At 39.3% G+C, this 25,357-nt stretch overlaps 1 protein-coding gene and 1 long non-coding RNA gene across 2 annotated transcripts; both read left to right on the top strand.

Annotated features, from left to right (window-relative positions):
• Positions 1-7,880: 7,880 nt before the first annotated feature.
• On the top strand, positions 7,881-8,805 carry LOC121774150. The gene is made up of 2 exons (XR_006044939.1): positions 7,881-8,362; positions 8,598-8,805. It is a non-coding gene; the product is annotated as an uncharacterized LOC121774150 (long non-coding RNA).
• Positions 8,806-19,906: 11,101 nt separating this feature from the next.
• Positions 19,907-24,894, top strand: LOC121773627 (protein FREE1-like). Its single transcript, XM_042170521.1, has 10 exons — positions 19,907-20,673; positions 20,951-21,037; positions 21,133-21,264; positions 21,807-21,938; positions 22,044-22,109; positions 22,939-23,049; positions 23,722-23,811; positions 24,278-24,305; positions 24,387-24,457; positions 24,544-24,894. The coding sequence occupies exons 1-10, from the start codon at positions 20,047-20,049 to the stop codon at positions 24,619-24,621; spliced, it is 1,422 nt and encodes a 473-aa protein (XP_042026455.1). The 5' UTR covers positions 19,907-20,046; the 3' UTR covers positions 24,622-24,894.
• The last annotated feature ends 463 nt before the right edge of the window (positions 24,895-25,357 follow it).

Below are 25,357 nucleotides of genomic sequence, written 5' to 3' on the forward strand. Positions count from 1 at the left end.
GTCCATCGTCCTCGGGCGCGGACGATGGCATCATTGTGGGTGCCTGCCATCGGGCGCGGCCGAAGCACACGCCCGATAGATAGTCTGCGGCGTATAGCGCGGACGATAGGCTATCGTCCGCGCCATCGTCCGCTCCATTGTGGGAGAGGCGGACGATGGCGCAGACGATGGCCTATCGTCCGCTCCATCGTCCGCCCCACTGTGGGATCGGCGGACGATGGTCGACGACGATGCCACGTTTTTTTTTATTTTCCTATTTAAACCTCGTTTCTCATTCACTTGTGCATACGAACATATCGCCTCTCTCATTTCGCTCATCTCTCACGATTCTATCTCTCTCGCATACGAAAATGAACCCCGGCGACGACACCAATAGTTCTAGTTCCTCGGAATCAAGCAGTTCGACATCTGAAGCCTTAGATGCAGCCGTTGAAGAGGCCATGTCGGCATGCTTTGTGGAAATGCAGCGCGAGGCGGCGGCGGCGGCAGCGGCCGAGCAGGTCCATAGGCCTATTCGACGTCGGACGTATGTCCCACGCGACCACGCAGCAGCTCACCAACGTCTGGTTGAAGACTATTTTGCCGATCGACCACGGTGGGGACCGACTGTTTTTCGCCACCGATTTAGAATGTCGCGGTAACTTTTTCTCAGCATTGTGCGGACGTTGTCGTCACGTGATGAATACTTCACGTATCGGGAAGACGGCATCGGCAAACCCGGCCTTACACCATTGCAGAAGTGCACGGCTGCAATCCGTCAGTTGGCCTACGACACCACGACGGATATATTCGACGAATACCTCCACGTCGGGGAAACAACAGGCCGCGAGTGCCTGGAGAACTTTTGTAGGGGGCTTGTGGTGGCCTACGACGACACTTATTTGCGCAAACCGACTGTCACTGATTGCCAGGGCCTGATGCAGATGCACAAGACGGTGCACGGCTTTCCTGGGATGCTAGGGAGCATCGACTGTATGCACTGGCAGTGGAAGAATTTTCCGACGGCTTGGAGAGGCCAATTCACTAGTGGATACAAGGGCAGCCACCCGACGATGATCCTCGAAGTCGTCGCTGACCATCGGCTCTGGATCTGGCATGCTTACTTCGGCGTAGCCGGGTCGAACAACGACATTAACGTCCTCAACTCATCCACCCTCTTCGCCGATCAATGTAACGGCAATGGCCCGACCATCGAGTTCACTGCCAACAGGCGCCAATACCACATGAGGTACTACTTGGCCGATGGTATCTACCCACGGCGGCCTATTTTTGTGAAGACGATCAGCTGCCCAATTGGTGAGAAGAGGGTTTTATTTGCGCAGAAGCAGGAGTCGGCGAGGAAGGATGTCGAGCGGGCATTTGGTATGCTTCAAACACGGTGGGCAATTGTGAAAGGGCCGGCTCGTTTCTGGTTCAAGGAAGTCATCACCGATGTCATGTACGCGTGCATAATCATGCACAACATGACAGTCGAGAATGAAGGCGGAAGCATCACCGATTGGAACGAAGATGACAGTGCATCTAGCTCGTCCAGCACGGCGACCGAGCCCCCCGCTAGAGGATTACCCCCGGGCTTCAATGATGTTCTAGTTAGACTGGCCTCAATGTGCAACCAACAAGACCATGCTCAGCTCATGAACGACATGGTTGAAGAAGTGTGGGCCCGTAACCACCGTCGCTGAGTTTGCGTATTTTTTTAATTCGTATTGTAATGTATTAATTTTTATAAATGAAATGAAAATTTTCATAATTTTTGTAGTTATTTAAATATTCAAAAAAAATGCATAAGGCGCGCGCCTTAGGGTGCACCTTAGGGCGCCCCACTGCAGGTGAGGGTTGGAGGATAAAACTGATGACGTGGCGCTTCTTAGGGCGCGCCTTAGGGCGCCCACTGCTAATGACCTTATAAAACTACCAAGCATGATGCATCGATACTGACTTATGATTATATCATCGAACTATAAACCGAACATAAAGCGCTATGCTTGGCAATTGGCATAATTGAGATTTTTTGAAGAATAAGTCATGCACATTTTTAAAAAATACTCCCTCCGTCCCACATAATTTGACTCATTTCACTTTTACCATTTTTGGTAGTGGACCCCACATTCCACTAACTCATTCCTACTCACATTTAATTATAAAACTAACACTCCCTCCGTCCCGGGCTACTCGCTCATTTCCTTTTCGGCTCGGAGATGAAGGAATGAGTGTATAGGAAAGTCAAAAATGACGGCTGTAGGTGAATTTTTTTACTAAAAATGGAAAGAGTGCAAGTAACTTGGGACGCCCAAAAAGGAAATAAGTGCGAGTCGCTCATTTCCTTTTCGGCTCGGAGATTAAGGAATGAGTGTATAGGAAAGTCAAAAATGACGGCTGTAGGTGAAATTTTTTACTAAAAATGGAAAGAGTGCAAGTAACTTGGGACGCCCAAAAAGGAAATAAGTGCGAGTAGTGCGGGACGGAGGGAGTATATAAAAGTAGGACTCACATTCCACTAACTTTTTCAACTCACTTTTCATTACATTTCTTAAAACCCGTGTCCGGTCAAAGTGTCCCAAATTATGTTGGACGGAGGGAGTAATCAAAATGGAGACAAGGATAATTGACTCTAAAATAAAAATAGATAATGCAAAATGATGGGAGTGGGTAGTTTTTTTGGGTTAGGGGAAATAAAAAAGTGTCGTATAGTAATACATCACGCCGACATGACAATGCACATAACTATTACAGGTACTATTTTCGGAGATGGAGACAAATATATTTAAATAAAAATCGACAAATTTTTATACCCTGTTCCTTCATCCACAAAATAATCTCAGTTGTACATAGAGTTTTAATGGTAAATTGACAAAATTAAAAGAAAAAGTAGGTAAAGTATGAGAGAAAGAAGAAAAAGTGGACAAAGTATGAGATAATAACTTTATATTTTATAAATGAGACTATTTTTTGTGGGCATTCTAGAATGATAAAATGTGACTATTTTTCGTAGACGGATGAAGTAAAAAATAACTTGAAAGGTTTGTATCAATCCTTGCATTTAGATTATCAATAAGAAGCGAAAATTATTTTTTTTTTAAATAATCATTACTTCCTCCATCTCATAAGAATATGTACTTTCTAATTTTAGATATTTTTTTTTCTCTTTAATAAAGTAAGACACATATTCCACTAATAATATTTTAATTTCTTTTTCTTTTTATCTCTTTCTTGCTTTATCAATAGAAACTTTGGAAACAGTACGAGGTTTAATCCAAAATTAGTAAAGTAAGAGACAAAAAGAGAAAAAGTGTTTAAAATAACATAAAAGAAGAGAAAAAATAGTGAAATTAATGTTAGTGGATAGTAGGTGCATGTACTAAAATGAAAAGTTTCTATTTTTAGGAAATAAACAAAAAATATATTTTTTTATTTTTTAAAAACAGGGAATATCCATTCATGATTTTGGATATGGAGTATTTAAAAAAGAATACAGTACATACAACTATGGCCTATGGTTAATCAATATCCGACAATATGAGATCAAATAGTAGTACCATTGCATCAATAGCATCGTACCGGTTTGCCAACAAAACAATAATAGTGCTACTAATAAGTAGGAGTAATAAGTAATGAACATTTACATCAGAATGATTTTTTTTTCTAAAAAATTACCAATGTTGGTTTTTTCATTTAACAGTGGTGACTGACTTATTGGTTAGAGAAGAAACGTTTGATTTGCATTTCGTCGTAATTCACATCACTGTCACATGGATGTAAGAAGCTATAAGTGTGCATAATTTAATGAGAATGATCAAGGAAGAACATTACCAACTAAATGTATGACATACTCCATCCGTTAGTAGTGGAATTATTTTGGTACGTTTCATAGTAGTTGATTCATTTACCTTTTTAGTAAAACTCAACACATTTCTTCTCACTTACTCCCTCCTGAAAAGAAGCTGCGGAAGCTATGAAGAAGAAAAGCATGCTAGTGATATGCTTGGAGAGAGCTCTCAATGCTGCATTTTTCATTGCATCAAAATGTAACAAGATACAATACATATATTCTTCATTAGAATGATCTAGAACATTGCACTAATCTACTTTTTATGCTAGACTAAAACATGCTTTACTTTCTTAATCAAAACAAACTCTGCAAACTCTCTCTCTTCTTCATTCCATTGAGCAACACGTCTCTCCAAGTACAATGGTGGTTCTCCACCTTAGCTGGCACCTTTTGCTCACTCACAGCTGCAGCTCGTGTGAGCTCCTTGATTGACTCTTCTCGTGCACCAGCCTTTGTCCTCTCTTTTGTCTTATCTATAACCTTGGCTCGTGTGGAGTTGGTGGCTTGTTTATGTAATAGTCGCGATCTAATTTCTCGAGAATTTTGAAATAAATTCTAGAAATTTAAAGACGAAAGATGAAAGAGTATTCATTTATATTCTTGAGAAAACAAAACATGGTATTTGGAATTTCCAAACTAAGTATAAATTTACAAATGCTTGACCACGAAAGGAAGTACATTAATTATAAGATGGGATTACAATAGAATAACTCTATTACATATGGAGAAAAGAAAAGAGAGGAAACTAGCATTGGCCCTCCCATCTTAGCTTGGGATTTCGGTCCAGTTGTGCCGATGGCCCGATGAGCTGAGTACATCAGGGTAATGAACCGTGTATAGGTCAGCCATTCCCTGCAGATTATAGCCTAAGCAATCAAGGGAAAAACGATTAACACCCTTAGTCGTGTGCCAACGAAACGAACAAGGAAAGGGGGCAACACCACCTTACTTAGAGGGGACCGAGAACCCTACCAAAATGAGAAAAAAGACGAATGCAATAAGTACCTGCAACTAAGCCTGTACCACCCCAGAGCTGCAGACCCGCTGCAAGGCTGCTCACGGCCGACTGTACTATATTGTACACTGCCAAGTCGAGCCAAAGAAAAGAGGGAACAGCCGTTGGAGCGTACACTCCAACCCAACAGCCTTTACCTATCCTTGCACCTGCAGATAACCTCTTTCATTCCAGTTGTGCACCTGCCAAAAGGAGATAAATCCCATGAATGAACCAGGGTACAAGGCAACACTAAGCACCAAAATCGGTTATGGTATCAGAACACAGCCAGGCGAATTGCTGCAGAGGAAACAACCAATACACTGTCCATCAAGGACTACTTTCCACCTAGAGATACCAGCCTTTTATAGGATTTCAGTTAGGCCACAAGTATAAGTAACCTCTCGGCCTCTTCCTCCCTCATCATCACAAATCAATCACAAAACAGTGAGTCAAAGAGAGAGAGGGACCGAGGCAGGGAGAGGAAGTGAGGGAGATCAAGGCCGGAAGTAGGAAAATAGCAGCACAAGTTCAGTGAAGGTAACCTCAAATCCTTCAAGCTCGGCTAACAAATCATACCATCATGAAGTAGAAACCCCACACTTAGTAGCAACCACAATAACACAAGATTTAGACGTGGCATGTTAGGTTCTAGCTACCCTCAATATACACAAATCACAACCAAGAACATGTTGATCATATTCAAGACCCTTGTCTTGAAGAAACGCTAAGATTTCAGAATTTACAATAGGCATACGGTGTGATAACAACAAGTATAAGATTTCTCCATGAATGCTAATCCACCAGCTTCTACTAAACATAAACGAGTAACGATTTAGACACAATGTTGAATAAGAAGAAGAGAGCGTAGCTACGCCAGGCCGGTGGAGCGGCGGAGCTCCAGCAACTGCCGAAAGCCGCTTGAAGAGGCATTTGATCCATAACAAAACTCTGATGGAGTTCCTACAGAGAAGGATGCTGAAGGAGACCTAGGCACTGATTGCACAAGATGAGCTGAAGGATTGAAGAATCCTTGATTATGCTGCTGTGGAGTACATCCTCTTAACTGGACTTGAGGTGGTGTGAAGTTTTGCTCGAACCTATGCCAACATTTTGCTGCAGAATGGCCAGGTTTCTCACACATCTGGCAAACAATTTTGTTATTTCCTCGGCCAAAGCCTCTTCCACCTCTTTCTCCTATCTGAAATCTTCCCCCAAAACCTCTTCCATTTGCTGCTTCAAATCTGTTGTTGTTGAAATTCTGAGACTCTCTCTTCTGTCCTGATTGATGTTGGACAAGATTCAATGATGGCTGAGATCCATCTGAGCTAATGGAATTAGCTCTTGTTGACTCCATTCTTGATTCAAAGCTGAGCAAGAAGGCACTAACATCTCCAAGACTCCAAGGATCTGACCTAGAAGTTACAACACATACTGCAGGATCATAATCCTGCCCAAATCCTCCCAGAATGTGGACTACTTGCTCAGCTTCTGAGATTCTGCAGCCTACTGAACCAAGCAAATCGAAATATGTTCTCATTTTGCCTAGATAATCAGTCATAGACATTCCATCTTTCTTCAAATTTTACATTTGCTGGCGATATTGCATCACCTTAGTTGTGGATCGACTTGCAAAGTTAGTCTCCAGTGCACACCATATGTCTCTGGCAGATCTGGGCCCTACTACCAAGGTTAGAGCATTTTCTGACAATGAAGACAAGAACCATCCAGCCACTCTCCTATCTTGTCTCTGCCAACTTATGTAGGCTGGATTTGAAACCATAGACTCTCCATCTTGATCTGAAATCATTTGTGGAGGGGGATCAGTGTCCCCTGTGATAAATCCTTCAAGGCCATAGCCATACACCGCTACATCAACTTGTTGCTGCCACATGAGGAAATTTCCATCAGTTAGTTTCACTAAGATTGGAGGCAATTGAGAGAAGATTGGTGGCAGTGTTGCCACTGGAATAGTTCCATTGGCTTCAACCATTTTTTAGGAGTGAAAGGCAAGATGAAAAGCAAGAGTAAGAGAGCCAGGATCAAAGAGATCCTGCTCTGATACCATGCAAAGAAGCTGCGGAAGCTATGAAGAAGAAAAGCATGCTAGTGATATGTTTGGAGAGAGCTCTCAATGCTGCATTTTTCATTGCTTCAAAATGTAACTAGATACAATACGTATATTTTTCATTCGAATGATCTATAATATTGCATTAATCTACTTTTTATGCTAGACTAAAACATGCTTTATATTCTTAATCAAAACAAACTCTGCAAGGTCTCTCTCTTCTTCATTCCATTGAGCAACGCGTCTCTTCAAGTACAATGGTTGTCCTCCACCTTAGCTGGCACCTTTTGCTCGCTCACAGCTGCAGCTCGTGTGAGCTCCTTGATTGGCTCTTCTCGTGCACCAGCCTTTGTCCTCTCTTTTGTCTTATCTATCACCTTGGCTCGTGTGGAGTTGGTGGCTTGTTTATCACGTGCATTACACTTTGCTCCCATACACTGATCACCATGGTCAACAACCTCAGCACTGCATGTTGCAGCTTGATCAACTTTGCATGCAGTGGCTTGATGAACTTTGTCATCACAATAATTGTCTCTCTTTTCCATTTCAGTCCGTCCCACAATAATTGTCACACTTCATTTTTATCATAAATAGTAAGTAGATCTCACATTCTACTAACTCAATTCATTCACATTTTATTATAAAACCAATATAAAAAAAATAGGTTCCACATTCCACTAACTAAATTCACTCACATTTTATTATAAAACCAATATAAAAATGGGTCTCACATTCCACAAACTTTTACAACAAACTTTTCTTTAAATTTCTTAATATCCGTGTTCACAGTAAGAGTGACAATTATTGTGGGACGGAAGGAGTACTTTATTATCTCTTAATTCATCCTCACTTAACATAAATTTTTTTTAATCACGTGTTGAAAAGAAACGCATTGGAATAATAGACTAGGTACTCCGGTATAATCCAACATTTGATTATTTCTTTCAAAAAGTGTGCAACTACTCTCAGTGTAAAAAAATGTGCAAACTTCCATTTTCCAAAAAAATGTGTAAAATATGACTAGAACATGGGCATTGCACCAAATATCGATCGAAACGTGGCGAGTGAAATTGTGCTCGAAATGTGGACATCTTCTTCTGACCCCAAAACCATGGAACAAGTCTGGAAAGACATAACCCTCGCCCCCTCCCATCTCCACCTCACCACCGCCGCCGCCGGAAAGAAGAGGTTACAGGGTTTCGACATCACTTCCGCCGACGACCGCCACCATAAGCGCATGATCAAGAACCGCGAGTCTGCTGCTCGCTCCAGAGCTAGAAAGCAGGAAAGTGGAAACCCTCTCTCTCTTTATAGAATTTTATACTCCTACTACTATTAAAAAAAATTAATCTTTGTGAAATTTAAAAGTAATCTTGCAAGAAATTATTTGCAGGCTTATACTACTGAGTTGGAGTTGGAAGTAGCCCATTTGCTTCAAGAGAATGCCATGCTCAGAAAGCAGCAACTACAGGTGTGTGTGTGTGTGTGTGTGTGTGTGTGTGTGTGTGTGTGTGTGAATTTCTATTATGAAAGCAAATCAACAGCAGAAGTTCAATTTTCTTCTCAAAATGGAAATACTTGCCTCTAAATCCCACTTGCTACTGCCTCTTTTGGTACTTATATGTTACATTTTGTATGCCATTTTTAACTGCTCTTCTATTGAGGGAAAGGCTAATGATTTAATTCAACCATTTGTTTCTTGTCAGTTTTATAGAGAAGAAGCAGCTGCTGAGGACCACAAAAGGAAGCCTCTCCATAGAACTTCAACTGCTCCATTTTGATTAAATCACTTCAATTATAGTATGTTGTATTTTTATGTCAAGATGTTACAATGGATTTTCTTTGGAGGGTCATTTTTCTCTTTTGTTGGAATCCATAACCAAGATATGAATATATCTTACTTTTTCAATGCTACCTGCAACTGTTGCTGCCTTTTTTTGCTGGAAAGGAGAGTGGTTTATTGATTGCAGCAGAGGCTTGTATTCTCAATCCACTTCTCTTCATCATTTTTAACCACTATTTTTATTAATTTGATTAGTCCATTAATTGTAATCTTTACCCCTTTCATATCACTAATTTCCACATTTTTAATTTCTTCCAGACTTCTTTCACTAAAATAATTCCTCATTTTCACTCCAACTTATTTATTTTATTAAAATTAAATTAATTATATGAACAAATTATAATGAAAATAAGGAAGTATTCTAGTAAAGAAGTCTGGAATAAAGAAAATAAATTATAGTACTGTATGATTGATATGACACTGTCAGAGTGAAACACTATAAAAGAAAATAGAGTGAACCGCACCAAATGACCCTAACTTTTCGCTGTGTAACGGCAGAGGCCTCTAACAAAATATGTAATCACAAATCGTGTATTTTCGGACCATAATACCCTCAGGGCTTGGAAGGGCAAAACCGGCCTTTTGTATGGCCGCCACTGCTGCATGGACTGTTGATGGGACATACGAAAAGATTTGATGTGACTGCAAAGCATGGTTCTTGTCCCCTATTATTTTCAAACTCTCGGACCTGCATTGTAATTTCCAATTTTGTAGCCATTTCGCCAAAACAATTAGGCGGTAGTTTCTCTTTCATTTTTCCCTCCAATCCACTTTAACTGCATCATTTTCGTCTGCATAACCGTATCTCACCACAATTTTCTACTAATTCTTGGAAAACGCCGCTGCCTTTCACGCCATTTTCATCAATGCCTCCAAAACGGAGACGAAGTTCCGGCCGTAGTTCTTCAAGGGGCAAAAAGAAGCCGCCAACGCCATCTTCTGCGTCACCATCACCTCCGGCATCACCTGGATACGGTAGAAGGGGTCGACCGGAGATAATCGACGTAGACCCAGAAATGTGGAGCCTTCGCGATCCTCGGTTGGATTTCTTTGTTCCGGAAGACGAATATAGTAAGTTTAAATTTAAAATTCCAAGCAAGCGATTTTGACTGTGATTTAGGGCTCCGAAAATTGGCTGTTTTGTGAAATTGTTTTGATGTCGTCGCGTTTGGGAAATTAGGACTTTATATGTGAAATTGTTTGGTTTAATTTTGGAAGTTTTCTAATTCTATACAAACCCCCTAACAGGGGACCATGTCGGGATGTTTTCTGTCGCTTTTCATCACGGAGGGTCAATCTTCGAAATCAATGGACAGAAGAAGTATGTTGGGGGCAATTGACATTCTTCGACTATTGTTGGATTCGCCAATTCGAGCTCTTAGATCTTTTCGCAATGGTGTTGCGGTTGGGGTACAATAGGAAAACCATAAGTGAGTTCTATTACGTTCATCCAATGTACAGTTATGGTTGTATGGGCGTGGACATAGGAGGTCCATTGCTGCCCATTACAGACGATCCACATCGGGCCCCTTTTCTCGAAGTCGCGGCTACTAGCACAAAGCTTGTTCACATTTATCTCGTGGAGCTAACAGAGGCGGCCGCCTTGCTCAAGAAGCGGAGGAGCTTCTAAAATTTGTGAACGCTTGTAAAAAAACCACTGTGGTCATTGAAGAGCTTGACGAACCAGACCCAATTGTGCCGAAGAGTAAGAGTAAACTGAAAAGGAAGAAACATCAGCACGAGGAGCAGAGGAAATCATCGGCACCATTATTGATGCTTGAGTGGTACCCCAGGGATATCGAGTTTGAAGAGTATTTGACCAAAAGCTTAGAAGACAAACGTCGTGAATGGAAGAGGGAAAAGGATGCAGCAAGTAAGAATTTGATGGATGCATTTGCATCATGTAGTGCAGAACAAACAGAAGCTGTTGTGGTGGAGGTTGAAGAGAATGATGCAGTCGATGGAGTTATTGGACAAGGAGATGTCCATGAATGCGAAGATGGAGATGAGATTGAGGTAGAAGATGGAGATGAAGGTAGCAAAGGTGAACACGTTAAACAACATGAGGTTGAGGTTTAAGCAGTTATAGACCATGCAGAGGTTAGTACACCACTGTGGAATATGTTTGTGATTTATTGTTTATGTTTGGTATTCATATGTGATTCATCTTTTGGTCAGATTCTCCTGCATGAAGATGAAGCAATTGTAGACCCTGATAGCGTGGCAGAGGTTAGTGCACACCTTTTGTAATATAGTTGTGATTTATGCTTGTATGTATGGTGTTCATTTGTGATTTTATGTTAAATTAGATGGGGCAATCTATTCATAGTGAAGATGTTCAGCATGTTGACGATAGTGTGTACAACCCGACCCTGGATTTTTCAGTCGAACTGCAATGTCAACTGCAGGCGGAAGTTCCCATTATAGAGGAGATTCCGGATGAATTGCTAATGCCCGGACTTGAACGTGATGTGGAACAAGCTGGACAGGAAGTGCATGATGGGCCTGAAGTGCATGTTGGACCGGAAGTGCAAGCTGGACCCGAGGTACAAGTTATTCCGGAAGTACATGATGTTCCGGGAGTAGAACCTCAAGAGGAGGTATACATTCCATCGTTTGAGTACGTTCCGGACGGCTGCCATCTACATAACGAGGGACCGCCGACTGATGATGAAGATGATGAGATGGACCATTTTATCTCGTTGGCACACATGTGCCGAGATGAGCAGCTTTTCACCTCATACTACGAATCCATTCTCCAACAACAGGCGAGACAGGAGCCAGAGAATGCAGACCAGCCGGGTCAAGGCGAAGCCCAGCCAGTTGAAGGCGAAAACCAGCCGGGTCAAGGTGGAGTTAAGAAGCCCAACATGACAGACAACCCACTTTTCGAGGAAGAAGCTGTGGATGAGTTACAAGATGTTGATGACCTCGAGGATTTGGAGGGTTTGGAGGGTTTGAAGAAGAGCGGCATAAAGTTTACCCCGTTCAAGCTCGAGAGTAATGAGCTTCCGGTGTGGAAGCCGGGTGATGTTTTTAAGCATAGGGATTTCTTCTATGACGTGTTGAGACAGTACGCAATAACGACAGAGTGAACACGACATAGATATGTTATAACAGTAGAAAAATTACAATACATAAGAACAAGATAGTGATTTTTAACCGTCGGAGAGTTTTTGCCGTTTTACCAATTGTTAGCGCCAAATCGTCACACTCTTCAGTTTTCATGCCCAGTTGTAACTTCAAGGTTTCAACCTCCTCAGTTTTCATGCACAATTTCTCCTGCAGAACACCTTCAAGTACCGATTTGGCTCGAACTTCAGATTTGAATTGGTCTCGCTAAAGTTTCACTCTCTGAAAGTAACTGTCTTGACTTGGGGATAGACTCGCATCAACCCATCGAAAAAACTTGCAATCATCTTCCTGCATAATACTTCCTCATTAATCTTTATGCCAAGAAAATTAATGGAAAAAGGACCAAAATACATGGTTTTAACCTTCCATATTGGGCAGCGATAGTAACGTCTACCCGGGTTAGCAGCCGTCCTAGATGTCACAAGCTCAGCATCAAGATCGTGATTACATTTCACAATTTCGGGACGAGGCCAATTCCAATTGAAGCTTGAGCCGAAAGATTGAGAAGAAGAAGAAGACATTGCAACACGACCTGAATTCAATTTGACAATATAAAATTCAAATCAGCAATGCAAGAATTCAACACGGCCTGAATTCAATTTCGTCGAAAAGATAGCACATAGCACAAAAACTAAAATTTCCGCCCAACTGTAAACTTCAACCAAAAACAGCAAAATTTTCCACATGCCCCGACTGTAACCCTACAACCATTAAATTCGACCAAGAATTGTAAATTAGTTTTTCAGATGCTAACCCTACAACAAAAAAATCAACCACCAATTGCAAAATAAAATTCCAGCTGAAATCGCTTAAACCCTTGTGGATACCTTAAATTCAGCGAAATCCAGATGAAAACCCGTAATTTCCAGATGCCGAACCAGATGCCGAACAAAATATAATCGCCTATTATGTTAGAGAGGGAAATATGAAAAGCGAAAATGAAACGGATAGGGAGGGAAAGGAGAAAGAAAATAGGAGAATTGAATTATGACGACTATACTGTTTGACAAGACAGCCCCTGCACATGCAGACTATGTGCAGGCATAGGGAGCAGGTGTAGTACGTAAAAGGTCTAAACTGCCCTTCAGTCCATTTGGGCATTTTCGTCCGAAAAATGGCAAAATATGCACGTTTTGTGATTACATATTTTGTTAGATCCCTCTGGTGGGATTTTTAAAAGTTAGGGGCCTCTGCCGTTACACAGCGAAAAGTTAGGGCCATTTGGTGCAGTTCACTCAAGAAAATAAATGTAACTAACAAGTAAATCAGATAAATAAAGAAAAGAGGAAAAAAAGAAACAAAAGTCAACATTAGTTGTAACACTTTGATTACTATCTCCTTTATTACACTAAAAACAGATTGTAAATTGACATTCAATTATGGTATAGTTGATGGTTAATATTAGTATAAAATTTGTATCCATAAAGATTAATATGTAGTCTTAAAGTGCTGCAATTAAATTTCAAATACCATCCAGATGACAAGTTAGTTTATTTTTTATAGCTAGATAAACTTAATTAAAAATAATTAAAGTTGGCACAAAATTAATTAAAAATAATTAAAGTTGGCATGTCACATGGCAATTGTACTGCACATCTACACACATATGGCGGCGAGCGGACAGGCTAGCCTATCCCTGGGGCTCGCCGGTCCGCTCGCCGAACCATTACAGCAGGCGAGCGCCAAATCGGCGAGCGCATGCCGATTCCCGAGCGCTAGCCGATGCGCTCGCCGATCGACTGACCGCCATTGCAGGCTCCCGATCGGTGAGCGATCGGCCAGCGGATTTTTTTTATTATTTAATTTTCGAAACACTATATATACGCGATTTGCACGTCATTTTCATTTGCACCACTTGTTTTAAAGAGTATTCTCTCTATCTTAATTTCTGTACAAGAGCAACAACGCTAAATGGAGTACAACAACGAGCCTACTCCAGGGACGAGCGGGTCTCAAACTCTCACGGTACCCGTGGGAGGTGGATGGGGTCCGATGGCCGGTACTACAACATGTACCCTTGGAAGCAGATGATGCCCGGGATGGCATCCGGGGGTAGTATGCCGGGATGGCAGGGGATGCCGGGCGGGCATGGGGTACCGGGGATGCAGATGATGCCGGGGTGGGCACCCGGGATGCAGATGATGTCGTGCTACCCGGGGATGCAGGGGACGCCGTGGGGAGGGGGGTGGGACAACGTCTATCGCCCCAGTTTTGATTTTGTGACTGCTTCTTCGCACACATCGACCGCATCGGAGACGCAGTTCACTGGGTGTGATACTTTCTCCTTAGAGGAGTTGGGGATAGATCTCGGGGATGCGGACACCCCCGTTCAAACGGAGGGAGTAGGGCGGGGTCGGGGCGCGCCAAAGAAGAAGAAAGGGAAGGGCAAGAGGGTGGTCGGCGAGTCATCGCAGCAGGCTGATGACGACAGCCCGGCACGGAGGAAGTGGACGGACGCGGAGAACGTCGCGCTGTCCAAGGCGTGGGTGAGTGTTTGCGATGATCCCCTCGCCTCGAACAATCAGAGGATCGTCAACTTGTGGGCTAAAATAGCAGCAGTCTACAAGGCATTTTGCCCGAAGGGGAGGCCACGCAGTGGGGAGGAGTGTCGGAAGGGGTGGGACCGAATCAGGGCAGGGGTCTCCCGATTTTCGGGCTTGTACACTAACTCCCTCCGCATGCAGACCAGTGGCCAAACTGAGGACGACTGCAGAAGGATAGCGGAGAAAGCCTTCCCCGTGCCCGGGCTTTATAAAGAGTTCACCTACTGGAACTGCTATGAGGTGCTGATGGACTCCGAGAAGTTTCGGGCAGGTGTCGATGCTGGCTGGCCGAAGAAGCAGCGCCTGAACTATACCGGTGATTACAGCGGCGGCAGCGGCGGCGGTTCCCACGACCTCCCCGAGGATGTACAGGAGTTCCCGTTCCCTCCCGCGTTTGCTCGCCGCACTCGCTTGGTTGGTCAAAGGCGGGCGCAACGGGCTCGCCAGGCCTCCCAGGAGGTCCAGTCGGCATCCCCCCTGTTGGCGGGTCGACAGCCGAGCTTCTCTTCTTCGCGCGTCAACTAACGCGAGCTCAGATGTACAAAATCTTAGCTGAATGGAGGGCGGCAACTGACCCCGAGGAGAAGAGTTTTCTTCACGCAATGCTCGTGAGTATGCGGGCCGATTTGAATCCCACCGCGGAACAGGTGGGGGACTCAGACGCGGGCTCAGATGCCGTAGATTTGGGGGTCCCGGATAGCGGCGGCGACGGCGAGGAGTGAGGCGGAGGCGGGGGGCTCGTGTGTGGCGGAGGAGTTTTTTTTAGATTAATGTAATTTTTTTAAATTAATGTACTTTTTTTAATTAATGTACTTTTTTAATTTTCAATATTATTATTGAGTTTTCTCGTATCTGTGTCGTAAATTTAATTCCGTATTTTGTGTGATTGTTAATTATTTGTTTTTATAATTTTGTTTATTGTGGCTAGGCTATGTCTGACCTATTGATTGTCCAGTTGCTTGTCCTAATGATTTGACTGGTTGAGTTTTTAGTGCTGATGATGTGGCAGGAGGAGTTTGTGGCTAGGCTATGGCTGAGCTATGATTGGGCTATTTCTATTGGAGATGCTCTAATAATGGAAGCGATGGTCCATTTAATATGTTGATACATGATATGTGCTCTACAACGGTAATATGTGACACATGCTTTACAATAATACGTGCTCTACAACAGTAATATGTGACACATGCTTTACAATAATGCATATGTGAATATGCATTGTCTTACAATAGGCCAAAATAAGAGATGTGTATTGTTCGATACCGATGGCGTATATGACAAATGCTCTCATCGGGCTACTTATATGTGACTGTGTACCAGTGTGCACAGTTTGATAGTTAAATAGCTCTGTCAAATCGGGTACCCGCAGATACCCGATCCGAAAATTATGGGTACCCGATCCCGAATTTCCCAAAATCTCATACTCGATACCCGATCCGAGGATTATTTCGGGTACCCAGTCCCAATTTTGGATTTTTATTTTTTTATTAGGAGTATTTTTTAAAAGAAAACTAACTACAAACTTTTAGAAATACAACTTGTAGTTCGAATTTTGATACAAACTTGAAGTAGTTCGAATTTAAGAGAGAAAAAAACTAACTACAAACTACTAAAATTTTTTTGAAATAAAAAATTCATAAGTCATAACATCCATCATTCATCCATAATAAACATCACAATTCATACATTTACCCTAAATGTGACTTAAGACTGAAAGATTTTGGGAGTACATTTAATTATTTAATTTTAAAAATAATAGAATAAATAAATAATTTATTAAATTTTAAAATAAAATTAAAAAATCGGGTAATTCGGGTAGTTTGGGTATACCCGATCGGATATCGGGTACCAATAATCCAAAAATCCTATACCCGAACCCGATCCCGAAACCCGAAAAATCGGGTATCGGATATCCAATTACCCGATATTTTGGGTTTGAATATCGGGTATCCAATACTCAATATCCATTTTGACACCCTTAGTTAAATATGTTATCTATTGATATTTTAAAGATTTTATGTGCTTCAAAATTATTCAAATTGAGTATATATTGTGTTAATTGATGAAATTAAGTATTAATAAAGTTTATACTAGGAGTATGTTATATTTGTACTATATGACAATATCGTTTTGATTGACAACTAGCATATTATCATTGAAAATTAAAAATATTAATATGATTATTCTTATTGTATCATTTGACAATAATTATTTAGAGGAATGATATGAATTGGTATAATGATTGATATCAGATTTTGAGATGAAATAACTAGATATTCTACTACATTCTAGATTCTAATTGATTGTTCGGTGTTGGTGATATCGATTGAAGTTTTATGAATTGGATTATGGAATGCAATTATACTACGGCTATGTTTGGTTGACATTAAAGTAAAGTTGGCAAGGAAAATGATTTCTGGGAAAATGAATCCCGAAAATATGATTCCTAGTAATTTTACTTTCATGTGTTTGAAAAATATCAAGATTTTAAATTTATATTTAATTTAAACATCAAACTAAAAATATACTTATTATATTTTTTATTTATAAAAAAATAGAAATATAAATTTTTAATAAATTATTAATTACAAAGTAATAATAATTATATTATTATATTTACAGTTTAAATATGAATTATCCATCATAATATATACTAATATAATTGTAATTATAATTACATAGAGTATTATACTCATTTATTATTATAATAAATATTATTATTATTATTATTATATTATTATTTACAGATATTATAATTGAATAAAATTTATAATTTAAAATTTACTACGACTTTATTGATTAATTATTAATTTATAAAATATAATTATTATTATTTATTATACTATTTATATAATATAATTATATTTTAATTATTTAATAAATTAATATTCTAAAATATTATAAAATATAGTTATAATTATGATAATTTTAATTGTAATTATTTATTATACTGAAATTAAGTATAATTTATAATTTTAAATTATTTTTAAAACATTGTAATTTATAATGATAATAATAAAACTATACTCCCCCCGCCCCCAATTAAGTTGAAACTTAACTTTTGGGTACGGGGATTAAGAAATTGTGTTGAAAAGTAAAAGAGGAGAATAAAGTAGGAAAGATAAAGAGAGTGTAAAGTAGATAATAAAATAAAGTAAGAGTGATTGAATGTTTTGTTTTTTTGTTAAAAATGGAAATGACTCAACTTAGTTTGGACATCTCAATAAGAAATACGACTCAACTTAGTTGAGACGGAGGAAGTACTATATTGCATTAAATATGTAAGAATACTAAAACTGGGAAATAGAATATCTAAGAAAAGTTTGGATTCAGAATTCTTGAAAGTTGCACTAACTTTCCTTGTTCTCGGGATTCTGATTACTTTCTCAGTTTGATTAAAAACCAAAACAATCACATAAATTTAAAATTTAAGGAATCAGATTACTTTCCCAGACAGAATCCTGACAATCAAACATGGCGTACAAACTTTTTGAAGCTTATCCTCTAATTTCTATTTCTCTCTTTTGCAGAGTAAGCAAAGTATCTCACATGTCTAAGTCACTACCTCTTTTACTAATAAAGTCAAAATGTTAATCGTAGCATGCTTAAGTGATTGAATGGAGTATTTTAATGTGGTGAAACAAGAGATGGGGCGATAAGCAATAGCTGATGGGTTGAAGCTGAATGTGTCAAGGGTGATGAAGAAACGTTATATACTGATAAATTCTTCACGTGGCTTCTACATCTTTACAAGTTAAAGAAATAGGAGTAATTTCTAAGTGGCTTTTTTTATATTCATGCAACAAATCAATCAGGGTTGGGTAAGTTGAAGAACACATTTTGTGTGCAGCAATGAGGATCAGTGACGGAATCAGAAATTTTAAAAAGCTGAGACTAAAATTTAACGAAAGCATAGCACAACATTCTTGCTATATGCAGAAGAGGCTAGTCTTTATCCCGACGTATCCATGATTATATTCGAAGTATATATTTATTCATTTTTGTATGAACATAAATACATACGAATTATAAGGATATACACAATTTAAAAGTTTCATTTATTTTATTTTTTTTCATTTTAGTTAGTGACCTCACACTCTATTAAATTCCTATACTCATGTTCTCCTATAATATAAAAAGTGGGATCTATATTTCAATAACTTTTTCCACTACTTTCTTTCACATTTTTTAAATCGTGGATAAATGAAGTATTATTAAAGTACTCCTTCTGTTCCCTTATAACTGATCAGGCGAACTTTTTGGCACGAAATTTAAGAAAATGAATGTTGAGTGTGTTAAATAAATAGATAAAAAAGTAAGAAAGAGAAAAATGTAGAGAGAATAAAATAAAAAAGTGAATAAAGTAGAGAGAGTAGCTCAACTGGTTGAGAAGGGAGGCAAGGATACCGCGTCATCCTAGAGGTCGCGTGTTTGACCCCTGGGAGGCGCATCTTGGGGATTAATTTCCCTGGGGCCTAGTGGATTCACTGGTGACTCCAAAGCTTCGGGAGGTCGGGAGGTGATTAAGCCTGTACCCGTGCCTGGACCCAGGAGCTGGGGGAGGTGAAAAATCTTGGACCCGTTCCTGCGGGGCTGGTGGACCCATTGGGTCCCACTTTGACAACGAAGCGCAACTTGGTAAGACGCTTCACCTCCGACCGTTAGGCCGGGGGTCCGAGTCACTTCGGGGGGTAGGTGGGGAACCACCGTCGATCCTCCTTAAAAAAGAAAAAAAAAGTAAGAATGAGAAAAAGTTACTCCTATATATGAAAATAACTCAATTATGAGGGAACTTCTCGAAATGAAAAAATGATTCAACTGTGAGGGGAAAAGAGGGGGGTACTATTTTATATATAAACTTAATACTAATAAATTACTATAGTACAAGAAATTTATGGAGTATTAAGAAGCAAAATTTTGAGTTATTAAAAAAATTATCTTAAAATCTTAAGAAATAGTAGTAATAAACGATATAATACGTACATTAAGAATTAGTGTAAATGTAAAAAATATTGAATAGTATTATTAAATTCCTAATCAAATGAATCCCAATGTTTACGGATTCCAATTCTGCCTCCTAACACTCACTCTTCTGCCCCAATTCTCCTCAACTACTCCCCTTTGTAAAATGGCGGACGGCACCGGCAAAGCCTTAGCTGGTTCCGTCAGTGGTGAGGATGATTAGAAGATCTCAAACAAATTAGAAATCGTCTAGGCATTTTGAGGATGGTGGCAGCAAGTGGCAATCAATATTAATTCAGATTTTAACTGATTCAAGTTTAATCAAATAAATTGGCATTTTATATTAATATTATTCAATATCTAGTGAATAAAGTTAACTTTTTAATTATTGGTCAAATCTATATTAGCGGTTAAAATTAACGGCTGCGATAAAAAGGTCTAATTTGAGAATAACTAAACCTTAGGGGTGTTATTGCAATTTACATTTCTTCAAAGCCGGGAAATGGAATAAAGCTCAACGAGAACCTTCTACTCCAATTCCCACCAGAGTTTTCTTCATTCGCTTTTCTCAATCCCTTGAATTTGCTCAATCCATTTCCCCCAATTTTTACATTAGATTTTGTTAGGGTTTCAGCAAATCACATCGCCTCCCAAGAATAAGAAAGGATCAAGATGCAGCCCCAATCCGGCACCACCTCTTCACCTCGTTACAACCAATATTATCAGCCCACCGATCTTCCGCCCTTCAATCCCGATCCCGCCGCCGCGTATGCCTCCGCGCCTCCTGTCATGACCTCGCCGCCCGATTACTCTTACCCCTCCAACTATACTCCTAATCATCAATTGTATAATCAGAATCAGCCCCCTGTGAATTATGATTACCACCAACAAAACCATTATCCGTATGATCCATCGCCTTATTTGTATGGCCCTTCTGATGTTCCGTATCATGCGAATTCGTACGAGGGCAACCTGAACTATGGCGGGGATCAGAGGAGTTATGATGATGGAGTTTACAAGTATAATGGGGGGCCGGTGGAGGCTCCTTATGGTGGGAAAGGAGGACGATCATCGGACACCGCCGGAGGCGAAGGTGCGGTCTTGTTTGATGATTATGGAAGGCCGATTACTGTTCCTGGAGGTAAAGTACTGAATAAATATGGGAATTCTTCGCCGAGGGCTGTGAAGGCGGTGCCAAAGATGGAGGATTCGGAGGATGTTAAGAGTGGCGTTCAGAAGTTCCGTGTTAAGTTACTGTCGGAAGGCTATGGTCAGACTGATATGGATTTACTTTGTCAGGTTGGTAATATAGTTATCTGCTGATTCTAGTTTTGCTTGTTAAACACAATCTGATCGGTTTGGTTTTTTCATGATTATTACTATATCTGGAAAGGAATGCGATTTTTAAATTTCTAGTTCATTTAGTGCTGCATAATTTTGAAATGGTAGCAGCAGCTATCTGTCTTTAATCTAGTTGAATATCAGTACAAAACAGAGATTATTCATTCCACGGCATGCACACCCCTTTTTCGTTGTGATTTTCTATGGTTAATTTCTTGCATTTGAGTTGTTTTAGGTTGGGCTTGATGGAATACGATTCTTGGATCCAGCAACCAGTCGAATGCTGAAAATATACCCACTTGACACGGTTACCAGATGTGATGTAAGTTCTCACTGCTGCATATGAGAGTCAAGTGCATTTTGTAATTATGCTATTATTTTTATCTGGAAATTTTATTAGCATAATCTTTTATCCAGGTGTTGGATTCACATATCTTTGCATTTTGGGCCAAATCCAGTGTTGAGCCTGAATCAAGACGGATTAGGCTCAAGTCAAATAGCTATACCACAAATAATATCCTGGATATAGTGACAGCAGCAAGCATACAGGTTAGGAGATGTTCCATATCTTATAATTCTGCTGTTGATGCACTTGCTAGTTGCTACAAATTCTTCAATCCTTGTTTTCTTGGCTTGCTAGTAACAGTGATGAACTATTTATGTTGTAGTCCTAGCTCTGTGATGGATTTATGTTGTGACTACACCTTTAACTCACTTTGTCACCTTCCTTAATGTAAAATAATATATGTCTTGATTCGGATGTTGATGTTGAGACTTCTGGAGTAAACTATTCTGGTGCTGTCCATTCAGTTACATACTGGCTTTCTAAGCTTCCTAACAACTCAAAAACGGGAAACTCCATGGTAGAAAGTGGTAGTACTAATGATCTCCAGGGGCTCTTCATTTCATTTTTAGTATTAGCATATGTCAACTTAGCAACTCAGATTATTCCACTATGTTGACCATGCATAAAGCAGTAGAGTGTATGTGTGATATTTATGGATCAACTCTTGTCATAATATGTTGCTGTTTACCTGTAATCCTGTATGATTATTAACTTATATGAGATTCAATCTTCCTTTCATATGCAGTCCAAGGAGATAGGTTCAAGCAGCACTCCATCAGATGTAGTTAAGGATACTGACCAATCATCAGAAAAGAAGAAAGGATTTATTGATTGGAGGAACTTGATAAAGCCAATGAACGAGGAGAAGGATCACTGGGTTAGATTAACATTTCTTAGATATTTTGTCACCCTTCTAAAAAGTACTATAAGGATAAAATTGTCCTGTGCGTTTGTGACTTATGGTTCTATATCCGACGTATAGGTCCCAGATGAAGCAGTAGTAAAGTGCACAGCTTGCGCAGCAGATTTTAATGCTTTTAATCGGAAGGTATGTTTTTAGCTGACTGGTTGCATGTGTCTAATTGTCACCGCCATTATGCGAAGCATGCAGGATAACTGATTAATTTTTGCAGCTTTTGGTTTCCATAGTTATAACCAAAAAATTATAACGAGATTGTGGAAGAGGAAGAGATGTCATGAATTTTTATTAGTCATAAAAAACGTTCAATAGGAGACATCAAATATAGTTCATGTGTTGATCTCTAGTATGATAGTAATGGTTAGGTTGCAGACTGGTTCTGGTAAATTAATAAAGATCTATCAGCATTTGGCCTCCTTTCGATTTCAGAGCAAGTCGCAAAATGATTCCAGATTTTTATTTTCAATTGAGAGGCACGAATTTTATTCCAATCTTATTGTCGATTTCTCTGCTTCTAGGCATAAGAAACTACATGCAACACCAAATGGCACAATATGATATACTACTCCTTCCGTCCCAGTTAAGATGACCCCTTTCGTTTTTCGCATGTGTTTTGTAAAAATCATAATAAATAGTTAAATTGAATGGAAAGTAAATTAAGAGAGAGAATAATATGGAAGAGACTCTCTTGTACATTATTCTCTCTCTTACTTTACTTTTACTCCACTTTAACTATTTATTATGATTTTTCCAAAATATGTGTGAAAAACGAAAGGGGTATCTTAAATGGGACAGAGTGAGTACTATAATTCCTAGGAATCTGCATCTCACCCTAATATAAATATTTCTGACATTTCTTTCCTGTTACTGTCTGCTAGTGCTATTGTTATCAGAATTCATGCAATTAGTACTTTTTCTCATCCTTGTTATTTGGTGTTATGTCAATTAATCTCATCAGCATCACTGCCGAAACTGTGGGGATATTTTCTGTGACAAGTGCACACAAGGGAGAATTGCACTCACTGCAGATGAGAATGCTCAACCAGTTCGAGTTTGTGATCGATGCATGGTATGTAGTATGTACCATTTTTACCAAGGTTCTTTTATTTTCTGGGGAGAAATAAACTGTTTCTGGAGGCATAAAATATAGACATACCTTCATTTGAGCAATGAGTTTCCATTGCTTTACCTTTCAGCAGTAATTTGGCATGTCTCTTCATTAATAGGGATGATTCTTAGTTGGTAGATCCTGGGAAACCTAGTATGTATGTAACATGAAACAAGCATCTGATGAATATACATGACAGAATATGTTGGTGCATTATTGATGATTATGGTTGACTATAACTGATAGATGTTCTTTTTAGCTTTATCCTTGTCAGAATATTTTGTGTTCTCTGTAATGCTGGATGGTGGATGTTTCTCTAGATTTTAGCCTCTTTTGAATCAACTTAGTCCGTTGTGGCCCTAACTGAAAAAATATATGATTGGAAACCTGTCATGGCTGTGTTGTCTGCATATGGCTGATTTAGGTTATCTGTTGATACTAGCAAGTTCCTGTTTGTACATTCTAGTTTACCCTTTCTCTGCCTTTCTCTGATCAATTGGAATTTTGTTATATCCTGCTTTTTGGCTGAAGCAAATCTAAGTTCCTAACTATATTGGCATATATCTGCTGACAGAAAGTTGCATGATATGGATATCTTCTCATGTAGTTGTCATACTCTCCTTTTATTTGCAGGCAGAGGTAACTCAAAGACTCAGCAATAAGGTAGCACCTGGTAGAGCTGCTGGGCTGCAGAGCCATGAAGACCTTGCTAGAAAACTTCAGGTACTGCAAATAAATAAATTGAGCCAGAATTTGCTTACAATAATTAAGGCATGAAGATATGCAGACCCATGATTGGCTAAACCCAATCACATATTTTGTAAGTTCAGTACTTGTTGTTTCGATGAAATAGTTAGGTTCTTTTTCGAAGTTTACCATTTCAGACATCCACTTGCTATTGATGTTACAGTCTTAATTTACTGCAGTGGATCAGTATTATGCAGACCCATGATTGGCTAAACCCAATCACAAATTTTGTAAATTTAGTGCCTGTTGTTTCGATGAAATAGTTAGGTTCTTTTCTGAACTTGCTACTGTTTTTCCATCTCAGACATCCACTTGCTATTGATGTACGGTCTAAATTTACTGCAATGGATGGAAATTTTTGTTGCATTTGTAAATATCATTCATAGGATATGATAGATATTTAAGATTTCTGATTTGCCATCTGGTTAATGTTCTGTTACAGGAGGAGATGGAGAAAAACCGCAAAACAGGTAATTATGCAAACTGAAATGTTTGCTTATTCACAGTCTTATTATAATGAGTCTGTTTTATAAGCAAAGTTATATTTGTAGGAGCAAAATCTGAAGCCTCTAGCAGGAGAATGAGAGAAGTTGAATGTCCAACGTGCACAGTCCACTTACAGGTTCTCGACTCCTTTGAATAATAACCTTTTACGGAGTTATTCATCACGAAAAAACTGATTGAAACTCTTGGGAATTTCGAATGTAGGTTCAGGTTCCAGCATCTGGTTCTGAAACCATAGAATGCAGTGTTTGCCAGCACCCGTTCCTTGTCAGCGCCCATTGATATGAAACATTAGACGCCGCTGCTGCTGAAGAAGCCTACTACTATACTAATCATAGGTGAGATAATATTTTGTTTGTGAACATGTGTACAGAAGAATGGCTTGAATTATGCAATCAGTGAAACATTGTTGTAAATGATAATATTTCCTAGCCTGCTGATTTGTAAAAAGCAGGAGGTGCTCTGTTTTATTGTTAGGGATGAAATATTACCATTTAATCTGTTGAAAACATCATTTATTACAGAAATATCTTCCTGAGGGTGAAGTTCCATAAAGCGTTACAAACAGCCTCTATACATCTTTCTGAATGTTTAAAGTTTCATTAATAATATAAGTACTATTTTTCTTTTGTAAATTTAATTAAGAATCGATAGATTATATCAAAATGTATTTAACCTTTAACATTCCTTAAGTAATTCTTAATCACCCCTGATTATAATTAATTACTTAAAAAAGTTTGCAGGACGACCACGAGCATACATTTTTTTACTAATTTAATTCAATGGGGTCTAAAGATAATGATATACACTTTTTTAGATAATAATTTGATTAATGAACTTTAATGAATACTATGACGAAATTAAGCAATCAACATAATCATTCAATTTGACTTTTCCCACAAACCAAACTGTCCTCATCACAGAAAAGATCATGTCTTATTTTTATATTCAAACATCTATAAAAATTACTCCGTAGTCATTTACTATCATAATAAATATTAGCACTCCATCTAACAAC

This window comes from Salvia splendens, chromosome 17 (genome assembly GCF_004379255.2).
Source record: "Salvia splendens isolate huo1 chromosome 17, SspV2, whole genome shotgun sequence".
Taxonomy (NCBI): domain Eukaryota; kingdom Viridiplantae; phylum Streptophyta; class Magnoliopsida; order Lamiales; family Lamiaceae; genus Salvia; species Salvia splendens.

Coding starts and splice junctions, on each gene's coding strand:
- LOC121773627 (XM_042170521.1), top strand. CDS start 20,047: ATGCAGCCCCAATCCGGCACCACCTCTTCACCTCGTTACAACCAATAT. Junction 20,674..20,950: donor ATATGGATTTACTTTGTCAG/GTTGGTAATATA, acceptor GAGTTGTTTTAG/GTTGGGCTTGATGGAATACG. Junction 21,265..21,806: donor TGACAGCAGCAAGCATACAG/GTTAGGAGATGT, acceptor TTTCATATGCAG/TCCAAGGAGATAGGTTCAAG.